This window comes from Erinaceus europaeus, chromosome 8, assembly GCF_950295315.1.
Source record: "Erinaceus europaeus chromosome 8, mEriEur2.1, whole genome shotgun sequence".
NCBI lineage: Eukaryota > Metazoa > Chordata > Mammalia > Eulipotyphla > Erinaceidae > Erinaceus > Erinaceus europaeus.
This window is the reverse complement of record NC_080169.1, coordinates 111,039,836-111,064,492: the sequence shown is the minus strand read 5'-3', so window position 1 is coordinate 111,064,492 and position 24,657 is coordinate 111,039,836. Positions and strand designations below refer to the sequence as shown.

Below are 24,657 nucleotides of genomic sequence, written 5' to 3'. Positions count from 1 at the left end.
CTACAGAACACTCTCACCCCCAGCCTAAGTCCTCCTTCACCATCACGCACCAGGACCTGGATCCCCCCCCCCCCACGTAATCTAGTCCTTTACTTTGGTGCAGTACACCAAATCCAGTCCAAGTTCTACTTTGTGTTTCTCTTTCTGTGCTTATTTCTCAACTCCTGTCTATGAATGAAATCCTCCTATATTCATCCTTCTCCTTCTGGCTTATCTAGCTTAACATGATTCCTTCAAGTTCCATCCAAAATGAGGTGAAGAAGATGAAGTCACCATTTTTAATAGCTGAGTAGTATTCCATTGTGTATATATACCACAACTTGCTCAGTCACTCATCTGTTGTTGGACACCTAGGTTGTTTCCAGGTTTGGGCTATTAAATTTTTTGCTGCCACGAACATAGGTATACACATTTTTTTTTTTTTGGATGAGTGTGTTTGGCTCCTTAGTATATATCCCAGGAGAGGACTTGCAGGGTCACAGGGTAGGTCTATTTCTAGCCTTCTGAGAGTTCTCCCCAGACTGCTCTCCACAGAGGATGGATCTATTTACATTCCCACCAATAGTATAGGACGGTTCCTTTGGCCCCACAACCTCTCCAGCATTTGTTGTTGTTGTCGTTTCTGATGTATGACATTCTTCAGGGGTGAAGTGGTATTTCATAGTTGCTTTTATTTTCATTTCTCTGACAGCCAGACTTTCTGTGCCCTGGGCAACAGGTCTCCATTCAGCTTCCCTGTCGCCAAAGGTGGCTGCTCTTGTCAGTTCTGAAGAATCACCTAAACCAGGGAGGGCTGGGAGTTGAGACCATAGAGTGACCTGGCATGACTGACGGGTGGCCGGAGGGGGCCTCAGGGTTGCTGTGGACCAGCCCTGCTGAAGACAAAACACCTGCGTCTCTGGACAGAGCAAGGGTGGGGGGGGGGATCCTCTGCTGTTTCCTGTGAGGCCACTCTCCCCTGAACGCAACTCCTTGTGTTACTGCAGATTCTGTTCATCTCGTTCCTGTGGGGAGCCTACTTCTCCCTGCTGACCTCCTTCTCTCCCTCCTACATCTGGTTTGTCTTCCTGAGGACCATGGTGGGCTGTGGCGTGTCCGGACACTCACAAGGGTAAAGACCTCACCTGGGGACCCCTGGGGAGACAGGTGGACCGCAGAGGCCCATCACATTCTGTGGGTGGTGTTCTAAGAGCAACCAGCAAGGGGTGTCTCTTGTGCTAATTAATTGTGAGCTTTTCACTATTGTAATCCCTTCATCTTCTTCTTCTCTTCCCCTCCTCTTTCCCTTTCTTCCATTCCCCTCTTCCTTCTTTTTCTCATCTTCCTCCTCTTTTTCCCCCTCCTCTTCTTTTTCTCCTACATCTCCTTTCTCCTCATTCCCTTTCCCCTCCTTCTTCTTTTCCTTTTTCTCTTCCTTCTCCTCCTCCTTGGTTAGCTCTCATCATTGCTCCACCAACCACGATTATCTCTGGAACTCCACATCCACACAGTTGCACTGCTCTTCACAGACTTTTTTTTTTTTAAAGAGAGAGGAAGAGAGACTCAAAGAAAGAGACAGAGAGGAGAGACACCACCACACTATTGGGCCACTTATAAAGCATAAAACATCCCCTTTCACGTGCTCCCACACAGTGAGTAGGAGCTTGAACCTGGGGTCTCATGAATGGCAGAGTGTGTGCTCTACTGGGTGAACTACCTCTGGGGGCCCTAATTTTCATTTATTTTTATGAAAAAAGAAATGATAGACCAGAACAGAGTTACCTCTGGCATGTGACAGTGTCAGGGATTGAACCTGGGACCTCAGGCATACAAGTCCTGGGCTCTACCAACTGAGATATTCCTGATCCTGAGATGTTTATTTGTTTGTTTATTGATGGCTGTTTATTCCACTTGGAGCTATTTGCTCCTGGAAATAAATGATCCTTGATGTTGAGACCAGCAGAGTGCTCACTTAAGAGCATGCTATTTTTTTTCCTTAGATCACTCCTCCCTTCCTCCGCCCTCCCTCTCTCCCTCCTTTCCTTCTCTCTTTCTCTCTTTTTGATAGAGATGAAGAGAAATTGAGAGTGGTGAATCCCCTTTCCTCTCGATTTCTGTCTGTCTCTATCCAATAAATAAATAAATAAAGATAATAAAAAAATTAAAAAGATAAAGAATTTCGGCCCATACTCCCAGAGAGGGAGAAATGTTAGGGGAAGATGACCAGAGGGTTCAAAGGAACCCTAATTCCATCAGGATCCCAAGAGAGAAGAGGAAAAAAAGGGAAGGACACTTGGAAGAAATAGTAAGTGTAGGTGTGACTCAGAGAGGAAGAGAAGGCTGAACCATAAGAAAAAAAAGGGCAAGTATATATAAATATAGATAGGTAGATAGTTACAGAAATAATAGTGAGCCTATCTATATCTGTGATCTTGGGAGAAATACTGTAGTTTCTGATGGGGGGAATGGGGACACAGAACTCTGGTGCTGGGAATGGTGTGGAATTATACCCTTGTTATCTCAAATTTTGTAAATCAATATTAAATCACTAATTAAATTAAATTTAAAAAGAAAGCAGGTGCAACTAGATGGCTCCATTCATCCTATTGATTATTATTATTATTACTATTATTATTAAAAGGTGTTTTTTAGGTTTTATTTATTTTAAATTTTTATATATACAATGAAAATATTGACAAGACTACAGGATAAGAGGGTATATTTCCATACATTGCCCACCCCGAGCTCCATATTCAATCCCCTCCCTTGAAAGCTTTCCTATTCTTTATCCCTCTGGGAGTATGGACCTAGGATCATTGTGGGGTGCAGAATGTGGGAGGTCTGGCTTCTATAACTGCTTCTCCACTGAACATGGGTGTTGGCAGGTCGATCCTTACTCCCAGCCTGTCTCCCTCTTTCCCTGGTAGGGTATGGATCTGGGGAGGTGGGGATCTAGGACCCATTGGTGGGGTTGTCTGCCCAGAGAAATCCAGTTGGCATCATGGTAGCATCTGGAACCTGGTGGCTGAAAAAGAATTAAGATATAAAGCAGAACAAATTGTTGACTAATCATGAACCTAAAGGCAAGAATATTGCAGATGAAGATTTGGGGTCTCTATTTTGGAAAAAGCTAGTAGGTCTATTTTAGGTATATTAAAGGAGCCCATTACCCTACTGGTTTTTGCCTGAGCCTGACATCTAATATGCAGGTGGCCTAAGTTATTATCTGGGGAGATAATGTCATAATTGGAAATAGGACTAGAAAGCTGGATCAGGGAAGAGAGTAGCTCCCAAATATGGAGAAAGTATATAAATATTGTTGACTGTAAACCCCATCAATTTTATCTGGGGCCCTTATTCAGCACATGAGCTAATTTTAGGATCCATCACCCTCAGGTGATAAGCAGAGTATGCCATCGAACCTCCCCTCAGAGAATGCAACATTCCCTAACATTGTTGATCCACATTGAGAGCAAGGTCCAATAGGGGTCCCCAAAGGGGTCCCTTATGTTGTTCCTGATGGAGATGACCAGTGACAGTGAGAGGGACCCATAAAAGATGTTCTTATTATTTTTTTATCTTTATTCACTAGGACAGAGGGAAATTGAGAGGGGTAGGAAAGATAGCAAGGGAGAGACATCTGCAGCCCTGCTTCACCACTTGTAAAGCTTTCCCTATGCAGATGGGGACTGGGAGCTTGAACCTAGGTCCTTCTGCATAGTAACGTGTGCACTCTATTTGGTTTGCACTGCCTAGCCCCCTCCATTCAGTCTTCTGTTTTCAATAATTTACATGTATTTCATTACAAACTTTTGTTTTGACTGTCATTAGGAGTCTGGGAAACCTTTTTAAAAAGCTTCTCTTGGGAGTCGGGTGGTAACGCAGTGGGTTAAGCACAGGCTGCGCAAAGCTCAAGGACCAGCATAAAGATCCTGGTTCGAGCCCCCGGCTCCCCACCTGCAGGGGAGTCACTTCACAGGCAGTGAAGCAGGTCTGCAGGTGTCTGTCTTTCTCTCCCCCTCTCTGTCTTCCCCTCCTTTCTCCATTTCTGTCTGTCCTATCCAACGACAACAACAATAATAACTAAAACAACAAGGGCAACAAAGAGAATAAATAAATAAAATAAATTTTTTTTTTTAAAAAAAAGCTTCTCTTGAGTCTGCTTTAATTTCTCAAGCATATGCATTTGTTCAAAAATTTTTACTTGTACAGGTGGGCTACTCATATTTTAGTTGTTTATTTTGCCACCAGATTTATCACTGGGGCTCAGTGCCTGCATGAGGACTCCAGCACTACTGCTAATCTCTCTCTTTCATTTTTTTGCAGAGAGGGAGAAAGAGAGACACCTGTGGCACTGCTAGACTACTCATCAATTGTACCCCTAGACCCTCATGCATGATTACATGAGCACCCTGTCAGGAGAACCACCACCAAAGCCCAATTTTTATTTTTATTTTTTAATTTTGTTGGTGATTTAATAATGATGAGCAAGATTGTGGGATAAGGGAGGCACAATTCCATACAATTCCCACCACCAGAGTTCTGTGTCCATCCTTTCCACTGGAAGCTTCCTGATTCTTTATCCCTCTGGGAGTATGGACCAAAATTCTTTATGGGGTGCAGAAAGGAGTTCTGGCTTCTGTAATTGCTTCTTTGCTTGACATGGGCATTGGCAAGTCAAACTATACTCCCAGCCCCCCTCTCTCTCTCTCTTTTTCCCTAGTGGGGCAAGGAGGTGGGGTTCCAGGGCATATTGTCGGGGTCGTCTGCCCAGGGAAGTCAGGTTAGTGTCATGGTAGCATCTGCGACTTGGTGACTGAAAGGCAGTAAGATATAAAGCAGGGCAAATTGTTATTTTTGATGGAAGTATAACTACTGTGCACTTCTATTCTAGCTTCAAGCATATAGCCTAGTGATTATTGAGTGCCTTTTACAAAAGGAAAGGAAGTTTGGTTAAATACTTTGCCAATATTTCTCTTGCCAAAAAGAGAGAAGACTAATATCTCTGAAATGAATCAGGGCAATAAATAAGTTTATAAATATGTAAACAGAAAAGTAGTTGTTAATTTACTTCTTATTGCTCCTCCACTCTCTTCTCCCCTCCCCTCTCTTCTCCTATCCCCTCCCCTCCCTCTCCCCTCCCCTCTCTTCTCCTATCCCCTCCCCTCCCCTCACTCTCCCCTTCCCTCTCCCCTTCCCTCTCCCCTTCCCTCTCCCCTTCCCTCTCTTCTCCCCTTCCCTTCCCTCCTTTCCTCCCCTCCCCTCTCTTCTCCTCTCACCCTCCCCTCCCTTCTCTTCTCCTCTCTCCCTTACCTCCTCTCCCTTTCTCACCCTTTCTCTCCCTCTCCTTCTCTCTTTCTCTCATAGAGTATGAGAGACAGAGAGTAGAAACACCACAGCATTGCTTGACCACCAGTGAAGCTTCCCCCATGCAGGTGCTCCTGTGGTGGCCAGGGACTCAGACCCGGATTCTCTTGTATAGTGAAGCATGCACTTCTCCCAACCCCCAACTCTCTTCTCTCTTTTTCTTTCCACATACATGTTCCTTTAGGACAGAGGTGTGTGGATGCCCCCCCACCCCCCACCAATCTCCTGTACCAGTTGCCACTCAGTCCTCCCCACCCAAGCCCTCCTCCGAGGCAGAGCCAGCCTGGGGACTGAGAGCTCAGTCCTGCAAAACATGGCGCCAGCACTTCACACCCCACTTACAGCAGGTCCCAGCTTCCTCACCAGCTTGTGCCCAGCTTGGCCACAAATCTAAGCCCTTCTGCTCTCTTCTCAGGACTGATGATCTGCTAGAACCAAAGGAAAGAGGGTGTCACCATTGCAAAGAGCTTGTTGGGGCCAGTGGGGGAGCACCCGGTTAGATGCACATGTTACCAAGCATAAGGACCCAGGTTTGAGCCCCCTGCTCCCTCTCACCTGCAAGGGATCTGAATCATGAGCGGTGAAGCAGGTCTTTAGGTGTCTATCTTTCTCTCCCTCTCTCTATCTCCTCCTCCTCTCTCAATTTCTTTCTGTCCTATCTAATAAAAAATAGAAAGAAAAAAAAAACAAGAAATAAATGGCTGCAGGAAGTGGTGGATATGTAGTGCCAGCACTGAGTCCCTGGTGGCAGAAAAAAAAAAAAAGTCTTGCCTACTCCACAGAGGCTGTGAAAGCCTGCTAGTGCTCAGGCAGGTGGAGAGACAGGTGGGGAAAGCTTCAGAAAGGCCCAGAGCACAGCGGCTGCTTCTTCTCATTGGAGTTGAAGTGAATGTGCAAATGCCACCCCACCAGGATACTGCCCTGGCCCACACTTTAAAATTTTTTTTAAATTTTTTATTTAAGAAAGGATTAATGAACAAAAACATAAGGTAGGAGGGGTACAACTCCACACAATTCCCACCACCCAATCTCCATATCCCACCCCCTCCCATGGTAGCTTTCCCATTCTCTATCCCTCTGGGAGCATGGACCCAGGGTCATTGAGGGTTGCAGAAGGTAGAAGGTCTGGCTTCTGTAATTGCTTCCCCGCTGAACATGGACGTTGACTGGTCGGTCCATACTCCCAGTCTGCCTCTCTCTTTCCCTAGTAAGGTGTGTCTCTGGGGAAGCAGAGCTCCAGGACACATTAGTGGGGTCTTCAGTCCAGGGAAGCCTGGCCAGCATCCTGGTGGCATCTGGAACCTGGTGATTGAAAAGAGAGTTAACATACGAAGCCAAACAATTTGTTGAGCAATAATATTTTTCTTTTTAAGATTATCTTTATTTATTAGATAGAGAAGCCAGAACTCAAGAGGGAAAGGGAGATAGAGATAGAAAGAGACAGAGAGACACCTGCAGCTCTGCTTCACCACTTGCAAAACTTTCCCCCTGCAGGTGGAAACCGGGGGCTTGAACCTGCATCCTTGTGCACTGTAACATGTGCTCTCAACAAGTTGGCCACCACCTGGCCCCCCTGGCCCACACTTTATAAGGGTTTTGATGGAGTCACAGCTGACTGCTGACTCACTTCCTCTCCCTTCCATGAACAATGAGGGGACAGGACTCACAGCTCCAATCTCCTAGTCCTGGCTTCTTCTTTCAGATCATGCTTCTAGAAGCTTCCTAAGCATTACCAGCTGTGTTTCAGCACAAAATTAAAGGGGTTCCCAACACTTCTTTTGTGAACTGAACAAAAACAGACAGACCATCTGGGGAAATGAGGACTTAACAGCCAACACCTTTCCGAGCCTGGAGAATGCTTGAGGAACAAATTGCCTTGAACTGCTTGTGGCTGCCTTCTGAACTTCCCATAGGGAACACCATTTGTCAAACCTGCCTGAGTCCTGCCTCCCAGTGCTATGCAAGATTGAATCCTCTGGGGGGGGGGGGGACACCGCCATCAAGACAGATAGCACAGCACAGCTCCACTGGACGCGGGAAAGTTGTAGATGAGGATCCAGAACAGGAATGCTCTGAAGGGACAGTCTGCCTTCAAGCTAGTCTGACTGTTGCATTAGATCACAGTGTGGCTGCCCCTAACCTTCCCTGACTGAGGCTGAACCATGTCACCACGCTGAGACCAGAGATGAGACGGCCCCATCTTCCCGGGGGACGCTGAGGGTTTTAGAATTTCTGTAGGAAGCTGGAACCAGAGACCAAGATGCTCTGGTGAAGGCTTAAGACTCAGAACTCTTTGCACCTGTGACCAGAAATATGATGATTGCTTAAGAAAAATATTTTGGGTGGTGGGTTTTATAAAATAAACAGATAAATAAATCATTGTGTTTTCCTACTCTCTCTAGGTTAATCATAAAGACTGAATTTCTGCCTACAAAATACCGTGGCTATATGCTGCCTTTATCACAGGTAAGGTGTCAGAGCCATTATGCCCAGTCTTCTCATTCTGTAAGGTGGGATGTGTGTGTGTGTGTGTGTGTGTGTGTGTGTGTGTGTGTGTGTGTGTGTGTGTGTGTGCGCGTGTGTGTGTGTTTCCTCCTACAGAAAGTGGGTTAATCCTGAACATTCACTGGACGCAAGGTGGTGGTACACTTGGTTGACCAAATATGTTATAATGCACAAAGCCATGGGTTTGAGCCCTCAGTCTCCACCTGCAGAGGGAAAGCTTTGTATGTGGTGAAGCAGTGTTGCAGGTGTCTCTCTATCTCTTTTCCTCTCTATCACCCCTTCTCTATTTCTTTTTCTTTATTTTCAACATTTTTATTTATTATTGGATAGAGACAGAAAGAAATTGAGAGTGGAGAGGGAGAGAAACAGAGACACCTACAGTCCTGCTCCCCTGCCTGTGAAGCTTTCTCCCTGCAGGTGGGGACCAGGAGCTTGAACCTACAACCTTGCTCACTGCAATGTGTGCACTTAACCAGGTGCACCACCGCCTGGCCCCTCCTCTCAATTTCTAGTTGTTTTTATCCAGTAAATAAAGATAATACAAAAAATTCATTTATTTATTTTTTACTTTTTTGGGGATAGAGACAAGTTGAGAGGGGAGGGGAGCTAGAGAGAGAGACAGAGAGACACCTGCAGTACTGCTGCAATGCTGATGCTGATGAAGCTTCCCCACCTTCAGGTGGGAGCCAGAGGCTTGAACCTGGGTCTTCAAGTATTTGAGTATGGTAATGTGCGCATTGTAACAGGTGCATCACCACTTGATTCCTTATTTATGTATAGGCAGAGAGAGAGGGGGGGGAGAGAGAGAGAGAGAGGGAGAGAGAGGAAGAGAGAGAGAGGGAAAGAGGGAGAGAGAGAGGGACAGAGAAGGAGAGAGAGAGGGAGAGAGAGAAGGAGAGAGAGTGGAAGAGAGAAGGAGAGAGAGGGAGAGAAGAAGAGAAGAAGAGAGAGACAGAGAGGAAGAGAGAGACAGAGAGAGAAAGAGAGAGACAGAGAGAGGAAGAGAGAGAGGGAGAGACAGAAAAAGAGAGAGGGAGAGAGGAAGAGAGGGAGAGGGAGGGAGGGAGGGAGGGAGAAAGAGAGAGAGACAGAGACAGAGACCTGTGGCACTGTTTCACTGTTTGGGAGGCTTTCCCCTTGCAGGTGGGGACCAGGCGCTTGAACCTGGGTCCTTGTGAACTGTAACCTGTGTGCTTAACCAGGTGCACCACTGTCCAGCTCTGCATATTAGACTTTTAAGATCATACATATATATATACACACACATATATTTTTTTTCCCTTTTGTTGCCCTTGGTTTTTATTTTTATAGTTATTATTGTTGTTATTGATGTCATCGTTGTTAAACAGGACAGAGAGAAATGGAGAGAGGAGGGGAAGACAGAGAGGGGGAGAGAAAGATAGACACCTGCACAGTGCCTCTTCACCGCCTGTGAAGCGACTCCTCTGTAGGTGAGGATCTGGGGGCTTGAACCGGGATCCTTACGCAGGCCCTTGTGCTTCACGCCACCTGTGCTTAACCAAGATAATACATTCTTGATTGTATTCTCCATAAAAAGAATGTTACCCTGGTCTAAAAGTTCGTCTAATGCAAATTTCCCTTCACAAAAGGCTGAGGACATTAAATCTTCCCAGTGTCAATGATCACAATAACAAACATGACACTCATGGTGGGTGGCTCCTGGAGCCCTCGTCTCTCACTTATTGGAGTTCCTTTCCAGCCAGACATGCTTCCTGGTTCTGCTCTGGTTTTCAGTCAATGCATAAAGAGGGCAAGAGAGGGAAGAACAGTCTTATCTTGGCTCTAGGATTATACCTTAGGCCGCTCTTGCTTTTGGATTTTTCATGTTCTAAAGCTAAAGCTCTCATTTATGCTGTTGCCTTGGATGCTTTTCAGGAATGCAGAAGTGCTGGTGATTACTTGATGCAGCTGAGAAATACTCTGTTTGCCAGTCTCTGCCCAGTTTGTACTCCTTTCTCTTTCATTCATTTATGACTTCAAGATGGTCTTGAAAGAACTTTTTTCCCATCAGGGTTATCTTTGGGGCTTTTGGTTTGCCCAGTATTCTAGAAGACTCCTTTCTTTTTAATTAAATAAATAGATAATTAGAATTATAGAGACAGAAAGAAATCAAGAGGGAAGGGGGATATTGAGAGGGAGAAAGAGAAGCACCTATTCATGAGGCTTTTCCTCTGCAGGTGGGGACCAGGGGCTTGAACCTGGGTTCTTGTGCATGATGATGTGTGTGCTCAACCAAGTGATTTTTTAAAAATTATTTTATATTTATTTTCCCTTTTGTTTCCCTTGTTGTTTTTTACTGTTGTTGTAGTTATTATTGATGTTGTCGTTGTTGAATAGGACAGAGAGAAATGAAGAGAGGAGGGGAAGACAGGGAGGGGGAGAGAAGGACAGACACCTGCTTCACCACCTGTGAAGTGACCCCCTGCAGGTGAGGAGTCGGGGGCTCAAACCAGAATCCTTATGCCAGTCCTCTGCACTTTGTGCCACATGCATTTAATGTGCTGCGCTACCTACCGACTCCCTCAAGTGATTTTTTAAAAGATTCTTTAAAAAAGTCTTAATTTTTTTATTTGATAAAGACAGAAAAATTTAGAGGGGAAAGGGAAATAAAGAGGAAGAGAGCAAGAAAGACACCCACGAAACTGTTTCACTGCTTGTGAAGCTTCCCCTTTGCAGGTGGGGGCCGGGGGCTTGAACCCAGGGCCTTGCGGTAAGCTGTGTGCTCTACCTGGCCCTGGAAAGGACGGTTTAAGGTTCCTCTCCTTGGCTGTTTTCTGTCGCGGCTGTTGCCCCGTACGGCCAGCAGGCGGCGCTCTCACCCCACGTCCTACAGGTCTTCTGGCTGGCGGGCTCTCTGCTCATCATCGGGATGGCGTCCGTGGTCATTCCCACCATAGGGTGGCGCTGGCTCATCCGCATCGCCTCCATTCCAGGCATTGTGCTCATCATGGCCTTCAAGGTGAGGAAGCACAGGGGGCTCCTCAACTCTCACAACCTTTTGAGCCCACAGATAGCTTTCCTAAAAAACAAACAAACAAACAAAACGGGCTGGGGAGATAGCATCACAGTTTTGAAAAAAAGAAAGACTTCCATGTCTGAAGCTCCAAGATCCCAGGTTCAATCCCCAGCACCATCATATACCAAGCTGGGCAGTGCTCTGGTCTCTCCCCTACCCCCTCTTTGGTTTTGATTTTCTTTTAATTGGTGATTTAATAATGATTGACAAGAACATAGCGTAAGAGGGGGTACAATTCCACACAATTCCTACCACCAGAGTTCCGCATCCTATCCCCACCATTGGAAGTTTCCCTATTCTTTATCCCCCTAGGAGCATGGACCCAGGATCATTATGGGGTGCAGAAGGTGGGAGGCCTGGCTTCTGTAATTGCTTCTCTGCTGAACACCGATGTTGACAGGCCAATCCATACCCCCAGCCTGTCTTTCCCTAGTGGGGCAGGGCTCTGGAGAGGTGGGATCACATTGGTGAGGTCGTCTGCCCAGGGAAGTCAGGTTGGCATCATGGTAGCATCTGCAACTTGGTGACTGAAAAGCAGTAAGATATAAAGCAGGACAAACTGATTAGTATCCAGGAACCTAGATGTAAGAATAAAGCAGATGAAATTTGGGGTCTTCATATTGGAAGGAGCTAAGAAGTCTGTTTTAGATATTTTCCAAGAGGCCTATGACTTTACTAATTTTTGCCTGAGCCCAACAGCTAACATGCAGATGGGCTAAAAGTGTTGTCTGGGGAGATGGTATCAGAGTTGGGAATAGGACTAGAAAGCTGGATCAGGGGAGAGCGTTGCTCCCAAATATGGGAAATCTCTCTGTATCTTTATCTCATTAAAATAAACCAGAGCATCATTTTGGTAGACACAATGCCAAGGACTGAACTCTACGTCTCATGTTGAGAATTCAACAGTTTACCCATTGTGCCATCTCCCAGGCTGCAGTGCTGTGGTCTCTCTCTCTCTTGAATAGTTGATTTAAAAAAATTTTTTGGTAATATTTTTTATTTATTTGTTCCCTTTTGTTGCCCTTGTTGTTTTACTGTTGTAGTTATTACTGTTGTCGTTGTTGGATAAGACAGAGAGAAATGGAGAGAGGAGGGGAAGACAGAGAGGGGGAGAGAAAGACAGACACCTGCAGACCTGCTTCACCGCTTGTGAAGTGACTCCCCTGCAGGTAGGGAGCCGGGGCTCGAACTGGGATCCTTACGCTGGTCCTAATGCTTTGCACCATGTGCGCTTAATCTGCTATGCTACTGTCCGACTCCTTAGTTCATTTATCTTAATGAGAGCCATACAGAGAGAAAGATACATGTACATACAGAGAGAACAGAGCACTGCTCAGCTCTGGCTTATGGTGGTGTTGGGGATTGAACTTGGGACTTAGGAGCCTTAGGCATGTGAGTCTTTTGTGTAATCAACAAACTGTCTCACCAGCCCTATTGTTCTGTCTCTCAACTTCCCTCCTTCTCCCTCTCTCTACCTCTCTGTCTCCCTATCTCTACCTTTAAAATAACAACAACAATAATAATGTTCTTGTGTTCACAAGTGGTTTGAGCTTAGCTGGCTCAGAGCTTAGGGTGGGCTGACTCTCCTCCAGGGCAGAGTTCTCTCTCACACAGAGGACACAAGATCCCAAATCAATAGGGAATGTGAGAGACTGCTTGGGAGTCAGAGGGGAAGCTGGGTGGGGTGGTGCCCTCCCCTGGAGTTCTCTTGGGTTCCCTGAGGTGCCTTCACTGACAATCCTTGTCCTCATAGTTCATCCCCGAGTCTGCCCGCTTCAACGTGTCCACTGGGAACACACAGGCCGCTCTGGCCACGCTGGAACGCATCGCCAAGATGAACCGCTCAGTCATGCCCGAGGGGCAGCTGGTGGAGCCTGTCTTGGTGAGTGTCCACCTGGGGGGTTGTAAGGTGTGTGTGTGTGTGTGTGTGTGTGTGTGTTCTGAATCCTGGAAGGCTCCAAGCAGGATCCCCAGAGGGACCAAAGACAATAGCTCCACCTCCAGCCTTGACCCTGGTAAGAGGCTCAACAGACTGCTCTCCCCAGGAGTTGGACCAGTTGATGTTCCCACTTGCAGTGCAGGAGGGTTCTTTTACCCCCTGCAACCTCTCCAGCATTTGTTGTTGCTATTGTTTGACAATTTGTTGTTGCTTGTGTATGATATTCTCACAGTGGTTTCTCATTGTTGTCTTTATACGTGTGTTCACAGCAGCACAATTTGTAGTAGCCAAAAACCTGGAAACAATCCAGGTGCCCAACAACAGATGAGTGGCTAAGAAAGTATACACAATGGAATACTACTCAGCTATTAAAAATGGTGAATTCACTTTCTTCACTTTATCTGGGATGGAGCTTGAAAGAATCATGTGAAGTGAGATCAGCCAGAAAGAGAACCATGACTATGGGATGATCTCACGCATAGACAGAAGCTGAGAAATAAGAACAGAAGGGAAAACGCAAAGCAGAACTTGGACTGGATTTGGTGTATTGTATCAATGTAAAGAACTCTGAGGTGGGGGAGGAGGAGGAGAAGGAGGAGAAGGAGAAGGAGAAGAAGGAGGTGGTAGTTGTGGCATTCAGGTCCTGTTGCCTGATGGTGGAGGAGGACCTAGGCTGGGAGTGAGAGCGTTGTGCAGAGAACTGAGAATGTTTACACATCTACCAACAACCGAATTTACTGCTAACCATTAATCACCCAATAAAAAAGTCTTTTCTGTCACCACTATGCTGTTTCCCCAGCCTCTGCACTAAATGATTTTTTTCACTAAATAATTTTTTTATCTTTTTTTTTTTTTTATTATTTTTACTCAGGGGAGAGCGCGAACGCAATCACTAAATGATTTTTAAAAGATGATTTTATTTAATTATTGAATAAAGACAGAAATCAGAGAGGTAAAAGGAAGACAGAAAGGAAGAGAGAGAGAGAGAGAGGGAGAGGAAGAGGGAGAGAGAGGAGAGAGGGAGAGGGAGAGAGGAGAGAGGAGAGAGGGAGAGAGAGGGAGAGGGAGAGGAAGAGGGGGAGAGAGGGAGAGGGAGAGAGGAGAGAGGGAGAGGGAGAGGGAGAGAGGAGAGAGGGAGAGGAAGAGGAAGAGGGAGAGGGAGAGAGGAGAGAGGGAGAGGAGAGAGAGAGGGAGAGGGAGAGAGGAGAGAGGGAGAGGGAGAGGAGAGAGGGAGAGGAGAGGGAGAGGGAGAGAGGAGAGAGGGAGAGGAGAGAGAGAGGGAGAGGGAGAGAGGAGAGAGGGAGAGGGAGAGAGGAGAGAGGGAAAGGCAGAGAGGAGAGAGGAGAGAGGGAGAGGAGAGAGAGAGGGAGAGGGAGAGAGGAGAGAGGGAGAGGGAGAGGGAGAGAGGAGAGAGGGAAAGGCAGAGAGAGAGAGAGGAGAGAGGGAGAGGGAGAGGAGAGAGAGGGAGAGGGAGAGGGAGAGGGAGAGGAGAGGGAGAGGGAGAGAGGGAGAGTGAGAGAGGGAGAGGAGAGGGAGAGGGAGAGGAGAGGGAGAGAGGGAGAGGAAGAGGAGAGGGAGAGGAGAGGGAGAGGAGAGGGAGAGGGAGAGGAGAGAGAGAGGGAGAGAGAGAGGAGAGAGGGAGAGGGGGAGGGAGAGGGAGAGGGAGAGGGAGAGAGGGAGAGGAGAAGGAGAGGAGAGAGAGAGGGAGAGAGAGAGGGAGAGAGGGGAGAGGGAGAGGAGAGGGAGAGGGAGAGGGAGAGAGGGAGAGGAGAGGGAGAGGAGAGGGAGAGGAGAGAGAGGGAGAGGGAGAGGAGAGAGAGAGGGAGAGAGAGAGGAGAGAGGGAGAGGGAGAGGGAGAGGGAGAGAGGGAGAGGAGAGGGAGAGGAGAGGGAGAGGAGAGAGAGGGAGAGGGAGAGGAGAGAGAGAGGGAGAGAGAGAGGAGAGAGGGAGAGGGAGAGGGAGAGGGAGAGAGGGAGAGGAGAGGGAGAGGAGAGGGAGAGAGAGAGGGAGAGAGGAGAGAGGGAGAGGGAGAGGAGAGGGAGAGGGAGAGGGAGAGAAGGAGAGGAGAGGGAGAGGAGAGGGAGAGGAGAGAGAGAGGGAGAGGGAGAGAGGAGAGAGGGAGAGGGAGAGGGAGAGGAGAGGGAGAGAGGAGAGAGGGAGAGAGGAGAGAGGAGAGAGAGGAGAGAGGGAGAGGGAGAGGAGAGAGGGAGAGGGAGAGGAGAGGGAGAGGAGAGGGAGAGAGGGAGAGGGAGAGAGGGAGAGGGTGAGGAGAGGGAGAGAGGAGAGAGGGAGAGGGAGAGGGAGAGGAGAGGGAGAGAGGAGAGAGGGAGAGAGGAGAGAGAGGAGAGAGGGAGAGGGAGAGGGAGAGGAGAGGGAGAGGGAGAGAGAGAGGAGAGGGAGAGGGAGAGAGAGAGGGAGAGAGGAGAGAGGGAGAGGGAGAGAGGAGAGGGTCCTATAGTGCTGCTTCACCACAAGTGATGCCCCCCCACAAGTGGGCACTGAGGGCTTGAACTCAGGTTCTTGTGCCTGGTGATGCATGTCCTCTACCAGGTGCATGCCCTAGGTTAATAGTGTCTGATGGGGGAGAGGAAGAGAGTTTAGGACACATTTCTTTTCTGACACACGTGTTGCTGGGGTTTGAACCTGGAGCTTCAGGCATGCAAGTCCTGTGCTCTTCCCACTGAGCAAGCATGCTGGGCTAAAGTTGTTGCTTGCTTGCTTGCTTGCTTGTTTCTGAGGCAGTCTGGCTTCTGAAGGCTTGTACTTCCAGGATTCTCAAAATGGCCTGTAGTCATCTCTTCATCTCTCACACCCCACCCACACATTTGGGCCTCGGTTGATGACACCTGAAGAGCTTAGCAACAAGAACTGTGCTTCCTTTCCTTTTTTTTTTTTTTTTTTTTTCCCTCCAGGGTTATTCCTGGGGCTCACGCCTGCACTACAAATCCATTGCTCCTGGAGGCTGTTTTTTCCCTTTTGTTGCCCCTGTTTATCATTGTTGTTGGATAGAAGAGAGAAATGGAGAGAGGAGGGGAAGACAGTGAGGGAGAGAGAAAGACACCTGCAGACCTGTAACACCACTTGTGAAGTGCCCCCCCTGCAGGTGGGGAGCCGGGGACTCAAACCAGGATCCTTATATTGGTCCTTGTGCTTCCACTATGTACATTTAACCTGCTGCGCTACTGCCTGGCCCCCTCCTTCCCTCCCTCCCTTCCTCCCTCCTTCCCTTCCTTCCTTCCTTCCTCCCTTCCTTCCTCTCTCTCTCTCTTTCTTTCTATTTCTTTTGATGAGAAAGAACCAGGCAGAGCAGAACATATGCAGTTCTCTGTGTGCAGAGCCTGTGCTCTGCTGTTGAGTTATCTCTTCAGCTACCCTTTTCTGCTACTCTTTCTTTCTTTCTTTTTATTATTTATTTATATAAAGGAGACATTAACAAAACCATAGGATAAGAGGGGTACAACTCCACACAATTCCCACTACCAGCTCTCCGTATCCCATCCCCTCCCCTGATAGCTTTCCTATTCTTTAACCCTCTGGGAGTATGGACCCAAGGTCACTGTGGGATGCAGAAGGTGGAAGGTCTGGCTTCTGCAATTAGTTCCCTGCTGAACATGGGCGTTGACTGGTCAATCCATACTCCCAGTCTGCCTCTCTCTTTCCCTAGTAGGATGGGCTCTGGGGAGCAGAGCTCCAGGACACATTGGTGTGGGGTCACCTGTCCAGGAAAGTCTGGTCGGCATCATGCTAGCATCTGGAACCTGGTGGCTGAAAAGAGAGTTAACATACAAAGCCAAACAAACTGTTGAACAATCATGGACCTAAAGGCTGGAGTAGTGCAGATGAAGAGTTGGGGGGGGGGGAGTCCTCCATTTTGTAGATAGTTAGTAGGCATATTTTAGTTATATTCCAAAGACCCTCTGGATATACTAGTTGTTGTTTTTTTTCCCTGAGCTTGAAATCTGATATGCAGCTGGATCCTAGTTATTGTCTGGGGAGATGATATCATGGCTGGAAAAGGGACAGAAAGCTGGATCAGGGAAGAGAGTAGCTCCCTAATATGGGAAAGGGGTATAAATATTGTTGACTGTAAACCTCATTAATTTGATTTGGTCTGGGGCCCATATTCAGCTTGAGAGAGGAGGGGAATTCAGAGGGGGAGAGGAAGGTAGACACCTGCAGCCCTACTTCATTGCTTTTGAAGTGACCTCCATGAAGGTGGGGAGCTAGAGGCTCAAACTGGATCACAGGTACTTGTGCTTTGTACTATGTGTGTCTAACCTGGTGCACTATCGCCAGGGCGCCATTTTATTTTATTATTTTATTTTTTACCTCCAAGGTTACTGCTGGGGCTCAGAGCTGGCACTATGATTCCATTGCTCCTGGTGGCATATATATATATTTAGATAGGACAGAGAGAAATTGAGAAGGGAGAGGAAGATAGATAAGGAGAGAAAAAGACAGACACTTACAGACCTTCTTCAAAGCTTGTGAAGCATTCCCCCCTCCCCCTACCCATTGCAGATGGGGAGCTGGGGGCTCAAACCTGAATCCTTGCCCAGGTCCTTGCACTTAGTACTGTGTGCACTTAACTTAATGTACCACAGACCCCTCCCCCAGTCATTTCTTTCTGGTATTTTGGCCTCACATTATTCATCAGTTTTCTAAAGTGGACATACTTAAAACTAATACCTGTTTAGTTTTTTTAATGATTGCTATTGTCTTTTAAAAAGCTGGTTCTAGAAACTTAATGGTTATATTTATTTGTCTACTTTCTGTTTACAAGAATATATGATTACAGCTACAGTTCCACACTGCACCAAATGCCCTCCTCCACCAGAAACACCACCATAGTTCTTACAAAATCTTGGAGACAGTTTGTAGTTAGGCTACATTTTTGTTATTGTAAGTTCATGTTGTAACTTAATATAGAAAGTTACATTCTTGTCTCTAGGGAGGACTTGGGTTCTGTGCATTCATGTGTAAATGTCACACATTTCAGGGTTGAATTAGATCTATATAGGGTCCAAATATTGATTAGTCAGATCCAAATGACTAACCAGTTGCAATCATCTTGCAATCAAATAATGTCTTTGTAACTGTTTGGGGGAATGTTCTAATTATTGATTTGTAGGTTCAAACTTACATGAGCATTTCTTATATAACAAAGAAAGGTTCCTACTATTGGGAAAAGGATACAGATTAACTGTAATCTAAGTGGACACTATTTGACTTATAATACTTTATAGTACATGCTTCCTAGCACATAGGTTAAGTTCCTCCTCCCCACCCCAATCAAATTCCTTCCCCCCCAGAAGATCCTAGACTATTTTTGTCTTATTTTTTTCTAGAATAACTTTCTTTTATATAAGAGAGTTCTTATTAAGAACTCTCCCAATCCCCGCCCCCCCCCCCCCGAAATCCAGGAGAGAAGTTGGAATTGTGTTGAGGTTGTAGGTTGCTATAGAGGGAATCTTTATAATAGTGAATATTATTTTTCTGACATTGTGTATTTATTACTAAGTCTTTATGTGTCCTCAGCAGCACTGTATATGTATCCACATGCTGCACCAACTTAGGAAGGACCTTTTCTTCTCCTCCTCCTCCTCCTTCTTTATAGAGACAGAGAGATATTGAGAAAGGAAGGAGGGAATTAGAAGGAGATAGAAAGAGACATCTGTAGAACTGCTTCTTGCTTCACTGCTTGTGAAGTTCCTCCTCCCCCTACAGGTGGGAAATGAAGGCTTGAACCTGGGTCCTTATGCATGGTGCACTTAATGGAGTATTTCACCACCTGGCCACCTTTATTTTGTTATATTTATATATATGTATATGTAATTTTTATATACATATATGACAAAATTATATATAATATAAAATATATTATATGTTTATATATTATATTTATATATTATATTTATATATAATGTATTAAAATTGTATATATAATTTTTCCCAGTAGTGATTTAAAATTGTTCTATAGACTTAAACATTTCAGGAACAGTACTTCACGCTTGTGTGTGTGTGTGTGTGTGTGTGACAGAACCCACTACCAAGTTTCTGTAGTCCCCGCTTCCCCCTCCTACAACCACCATAGTTCTCACAAAGTCCAAGACAGTTAGTTATGATTTTTTTCCTTTAGTTATCTATATTCCATACAGAGTAAAACCACCCTATAGTGGTTTTTCACCTTGTATTTTACATAGTACGGTCACTTCTGATTCCATTTTTTCCCAGATGACAGGATCTCAACTTTTTAAATTGCCGTGTAGTATCCCACAGACTGCATATCCACCACCACTGTACCTCTCCTCCTCCTCTTCCTCTTCTTAATCCTCCCTCTCCTTGTCCTGCTCTTCCTTCTTCTCTAGAGACAGAGAAGGCAGAGAGACATAGTGAACGCGACCACAGCACCAAGCTTCTTGCCAGTGCAGTGGGGGCCAGGCTCGAACCTGTATCGTGCACATGACAAAGCAGTGTTTACCCAAGTGAGCTATTTTGCCAGTCCCCACCATATCCCTTATGGGTATTTGGGTTGATTCCATATTTTGGTTATTGTGAAAGTTTGATATGATCTCAATTCTCATAAGTTTATTGACTATTGTTTTGTGTCCGAACATATGGTCTACCCTTGAGAATGTTCCATGCACACTTGAGAAAACGTAAATTGAGCAGTTTTGGAGTGAAATGTTCTATAAAAGTCTGCAGAGAGCACCTGGCCTAGTTCATCTTTCAAGACTATTGTTCCTTATTTATTCTCCATCTGCTTGGTCTCCATATGGTTGTGAGTGGAGTGTTGAATGTAGGGGTGCCTAGGTAGTTTTTAAATCTGCTTTCATGCCCTTTGGATATATTCCTAAGAACGGTATTGCTGGGCCATAAGGTCTTTCCATTTTTACTTGTTTAAGGATTCTCAATACCATTTTACATTTTCCACAGGGGCTGTATCGGTTTTGTAGTCCCACCAATGGTAGACCAGAGTTCCTTTATCTCCTTACCTTCTGAGGGTGTCATTTTAACTTAATTGCCTCTTTGAAGAGCCTCTCCCAGGGGCTAGGCAGTGGTGCACTTGGTTAAGTGCTCACATTACCATGGGAAAGGATCCTGGTCCCCACCTACAGGAGGAAAGCTTCACTAGTGGTGAATCAGGACTGCAAGTGTCTCTCTCGGTCTCTCTCCCTCAATGTCTCCCTCTCCCCCTCTCAATTTCTGTCTGTCTCTATCTAATAATAAATAAATAAATAAAATTTTAAAAAGCTTCTTTCCAGTACAGTCACTTTCTTTCAATAGGCCTGAGGTTTTCCTGACTTCGTTTTTGAGGCTGAGTATTGATACTATAGTGTTATGAGTGGAAAAAGAATGTTTGATATAATATCAATCTTCATAAGTTTATTGACAATTGTTTTGTATCACAACATATGGTCTATCCTTGAGAATGTTCCATACATACTTGAGAAAAATGTAAATTGAGCTGTTTTGGAGTGAAGTGTTCTATAAAAAGTCTGCAGAGAGCACCTGGCCTACTTCAGCTTTCAAGACTACTGTTTCATGTTTATTCTGTCTTCTTGGTCTCCATATGGTTGTGAGTGGGGGTGTTGAAATCCCCTACTACTATTGTACTGATGTCATTGTCACTCTTGGAGTCTATTAATAGTTGCTGTATGAATCTTGCTTCTTTTTGCTTGGTGCATAGATAGTAATAATAGGAATATCCGTTTGTTGTATGAAGCCCTCATTATTTTTTAAAAAGATTTTATTTATTTATTAATGAGAAAGATAGTAGGAGAGAGAGAAAGAACCAGACATCACTCTGGTACATGTGCTGCCGGGGACTGAACTCAGGACCTCATGCTTGAGAGTACAATGCTTTATCCACTGCGCCACCTCCCGGACCACGATGCCCTCATTATTATATAACTCCCACCCCTCTTCTTCATTAGCCTTTTAAGCTGGAAATCTGTGATCAGACATAGGAATGATACCCTTACTTTTTTTTTAGGTTACCATCTGCTTGTCTCAGATTGTCTTCCAATCTTTTATTTTAAGTCTGCATTTGTCTTGGGACCCAAGAGGACATTTCCTGTAGGCAGCAGAGTTTAGATTTTGTTTTGGGAGGGAGGGTTCTTCTGTTTGATTGTGGACCTGTACATGGTGTTTTTTTTTATTCAGCTTTTTTTTTTCAGATAGAGACACAGAGAAGGTGAGAGAGAGAGAGAGAGAGAGAGAGGAAATAGATGCACCAGCCACAGCACTGGAAAGCCCCCCACCCCGTTTCATGGCACCCGTGTGGTGTCTCCACTTGAACCTGGGTAACTCGAATTACAAGGCAGCTGTGCTACCCAATGAGCTATGGCTCCAGTCCAGATTTTTTTTTAAATTCATTCAAACACTCTATATTTCCTAGTTGGTCAATTCAAAACCATTGACATTTATGGTAGTAATTGAAATGTATTTTAAATATTAATTGTTGGTTTGTCTATACTGCTACCAGGATTATCACTGGGGCTTGGTGCTTGCATGAGGAATCCACTGTTCTTGATGCTCTTCTCCCCTCCCCCCCTTTTTAAAAGAATTACTTTTAGGGGCCAGGTGATGACACACCTGGTTAAGCACTCACATTACAGTGTGCGAGGACCCAGGTTCAAGCCCCTGGTCTCCACCTGCAGGAAGAAAGCGTCACAAATAGTGAAGCAGGGCTGCAGGTGTCTCTCTGTCTCTTTCCCTTTCTATCTTCCCCTACTCAATTTCTCTGTCTCTAGCCAATAACAAATAAATAAAAATAAAAAGAATTATTTTTTCTATAAGAGCTTAGAATAGCTCTTTAAAAAATATTTACTTATTTATTTCCTTTTGTTGCCCTTGTTGTTTTATTGTTGTTGTTATTGTTATCTTTGTTGTTGGATAGGACAGAGAGAAAAGGAGAGAGGAGAGCAAGACAGAGAGGGGGAGAGAAAGACAGACACCTGCAGATCTGCTTCACTGCTTGTGAAGCAACTCCACTGCAAGTGGGGAGCCAGGGGCTCAAACCAGGATCCTTATGCCAGTCCTTGTGCTTTGCACCACGTGTGCTTAACCCGCTGCGCTACCACCTGACTCCCAAAAAGAATTATTTTTTATTAGATAGGACAGAGGGAAATTGAGATGGGCAAGGGAGGTAAGGAAGGAAAGAGAGATGCCTGCAGATGCTGCTCATGAAGCATCTCTCCTGGAGCAAAGATCAAGGGCTCAAACTGGGGAGAGTAAGTACTGATGAATATTTTATTGCTTGTCTCTTTTATTTATTTTTTTTATTTGTTTGTCATTGCTTTTTTGTTCTTCTTTCCCTGTAGGGAAATTGTGAGGATGTGGTTGAGTTTGGCAGGGTTTGACTTGAGGGGACATCCATCCTGTCAGTCTCTCTGTCTCTAGTGAGAAGTCAAGTGAGGAGGGACACAACCCCCCAAGGTTTGCCTCATCTTATCAGACTCCCTGCCTCACAAAGCACCCTGCATTCCTGATACTATGGCTCCCTTATTATCCCTTATTATCTATATAATCATTGTTTTGCCTGAAAGATTCCCACGCATTCCATTCCTTTGATCTATCTTCTTTCTACCCTCAAGACCCTCCCTGCCTTCAGGGTATTATTAATCCTACCAATTAAAACCCTCGCAACAGTTGCTAAGGAAGTTCCTACCTTTCCCAGCCCTTTTGCCTTTCTCCGCCCCTTTCCAAACCATGTCAAGCCATTTCCGTTTCCAACTTTCCACTTCCAGGTCCAACTCTTAAAAGCCTTGGCTCTCTGATCAATAAAGAATTGAATTGCCTCGCCACCACCAGCTCTGTTCCTGAGTCATCTCTCTCACGTCACTGAGTAGCAGACCAGGCTGGCTCCCGTCGCATTCTCTCCAACCCAGAGAGTACACGCCGGGAAGAAGCCCCCCCCCCCCGCCACTAGCCCAGCATTTCACTTATTTTATTTTTATTTTTTAGGATATTCTATTCATTATCTTTCATTTTTTATTATTATTTGTTTATAAAAAGGAAACACTGACAAAACCATAGGATAAAAGAGGTACAACTCCACACAGTTCCCAACACCACCAGAACTCTGTATCCCATCTCCTCCCTTGATAGCTTTCCTATGTTTTAACCCTCTGGGAGTATGGGCCCAAGATCATTGTGGGATGAAGAAGGTGGAAGGTTCGGCTTCTGTAATTGCTTCCCTGCTGAACGTGGGCATTGACAGGTCAGTCCATACTCCCAGCCTGCCTCTCACTTTCCCTAGTGGGTAATCGGAGCTCCAGAACACATTGGTGGGGTCTTCTGTCCAGGAAAGTCTGGTCGGCATCATGCTAACATCTGGAACCTGGTTGCTGAAAAGAGAGTTAACATATAAAGCCAATCAAATTGTTGACTAATCATGAATCTAAAGGCTGGAGTAGTGCAGATGAAGAGCTGGGGGGGGGGTCTCTGTTCTGTAGATAGCTAGTAGACATATTTTAGTTATATTTCAAAGGGCCTGTGGATATACTAGTTTATCTTTTTTTCCCTGAGCCTGAAATCTGATATGCAGGTAGATCCTAGTTATTGTCTGGGGAGATGATATCATGGCTGGAAAAAGGGACAGAAAGCTGGATCAGGGAAGAGAGTAGTTCCATAATATGGGAAAAGGGTATAAATATTGCTGACTGTAAACCACATTGATTTGATCTGATCTGGGGCCCATATTCAGCTTAGGAGCCTATGTGACCTCTACATCCCTCTAGATCTGAGCTCACATTCTGTGGTCATGAGTAGGAACATTCCAAGCTGTCCCAATTTCAGGGCCCATCTTCCTCATGTGTAGTATAGAGTATGTTGGCCAGCCTTTCTTCAGAGGATGGAACATTCTCTACCATTGTTGATCCAAGTTGAGGGCAAGGTCCTATGGGGGCCCACAAAGGGGTCTGTTTTGTTGCTCCTGATATAGAAGACCGGCAACAATGGAGAGAGGGATTTATTTGAGATCTAGGCCATCATGTCTGTGTGGGAATCTCAGGACACCCCGACTAGGGCCCCAGCTGATGGGGTGTTTCTTTCACTTTCTTACCTTAGGCTTTTAACATTCTCACTTTCCTCTTAAGCTTTGCTTGAATTTCTTTTCTAATGCCCTGTGTTTTCCCTCTGTGGAGTTTGTTTTTAGATTGTTGTGAGGTTATCTGTAAGGTCCTATGTTTCTGGTCCACTGGGCAAATCAAACTCAAACTCATTCTAGGAACCCATGTTTTAACTGTTACTTTGACTTTGTGTATCTTGGGCATCTTACTGCTTATAGAGGGGATTACTTTTCATTTTTATCAAAATCCCTTTAACCTTTCTTGTCTGACCACTCTAGTGGCAGTGAACTGTTTGTCTTTATCTGTATGTAAGTCCAGTGAAATAGAATATTCTTGACTGAAATCCTTTCTTTCAGCACTTTATAATATGATTTGTGTTCTACTGGATGTTATTTCCCAGGTTCTCTTTTAATATTTTGAATATACTGTGGCACCCACACACACACTTTCTTTTTTTGTAAGACTTCTCATGAAAGGTTTTAAGATAGTGGGTTGGGCGGTAGTACACCCACTTAAGTGCACATAGTACTAAGTACAAGAAGTTACACAAAATCATGGTTCAAGTTTCTGGCTCCCCACCTGCAGTGGGATCACTTCACAAGCAGCTAAGAGCAGTTCTGCAGGTGTCTGTCTTTTTTTTTCCTCTATCTCCCCCTCCTCTCTTAATTTCTCTCTGTCATATTCAATACAATGGAAAAAAAGGCAGCCAGGAGCAGTGGATTCCTAGTACCAGCACAAAACCTCAGAGATAACCC

General features: G+C 45.4%; 1 protein-coding gene across 1 annotated transcript in view; it reads left to right on the top strand.

The window, feature by feature from the left end:
• The window catches only part of SVOPL (SVOP like), a 70,734-nt gene that overhangs the window by 29,772 nt on the left and 16,305 nt on the right, over positions 1 to 24,657 (top strand). The window contains exons 6-9 of the mRNA XM_060196653.1: positions 987 to 1,111; positions 7,749 to 7,812; positions 10,706 to 10,831; positions 12,642 to 12,770. Of these exons, the coding sequence (XP_060052636.1) occupies positions 987 to 1,111; positions 7,749 to 7,812; positions 10,706 to 10,831; positions 12,642 to 12,770 (444 nt within the window). The remainder of the gene's footprint in view (positions 1 to 986; positions 1,112 to 7,748; positions 7,813 to 10,705; positions 10,832 to 12,641; positions 12,771 to 24,657) is intronic.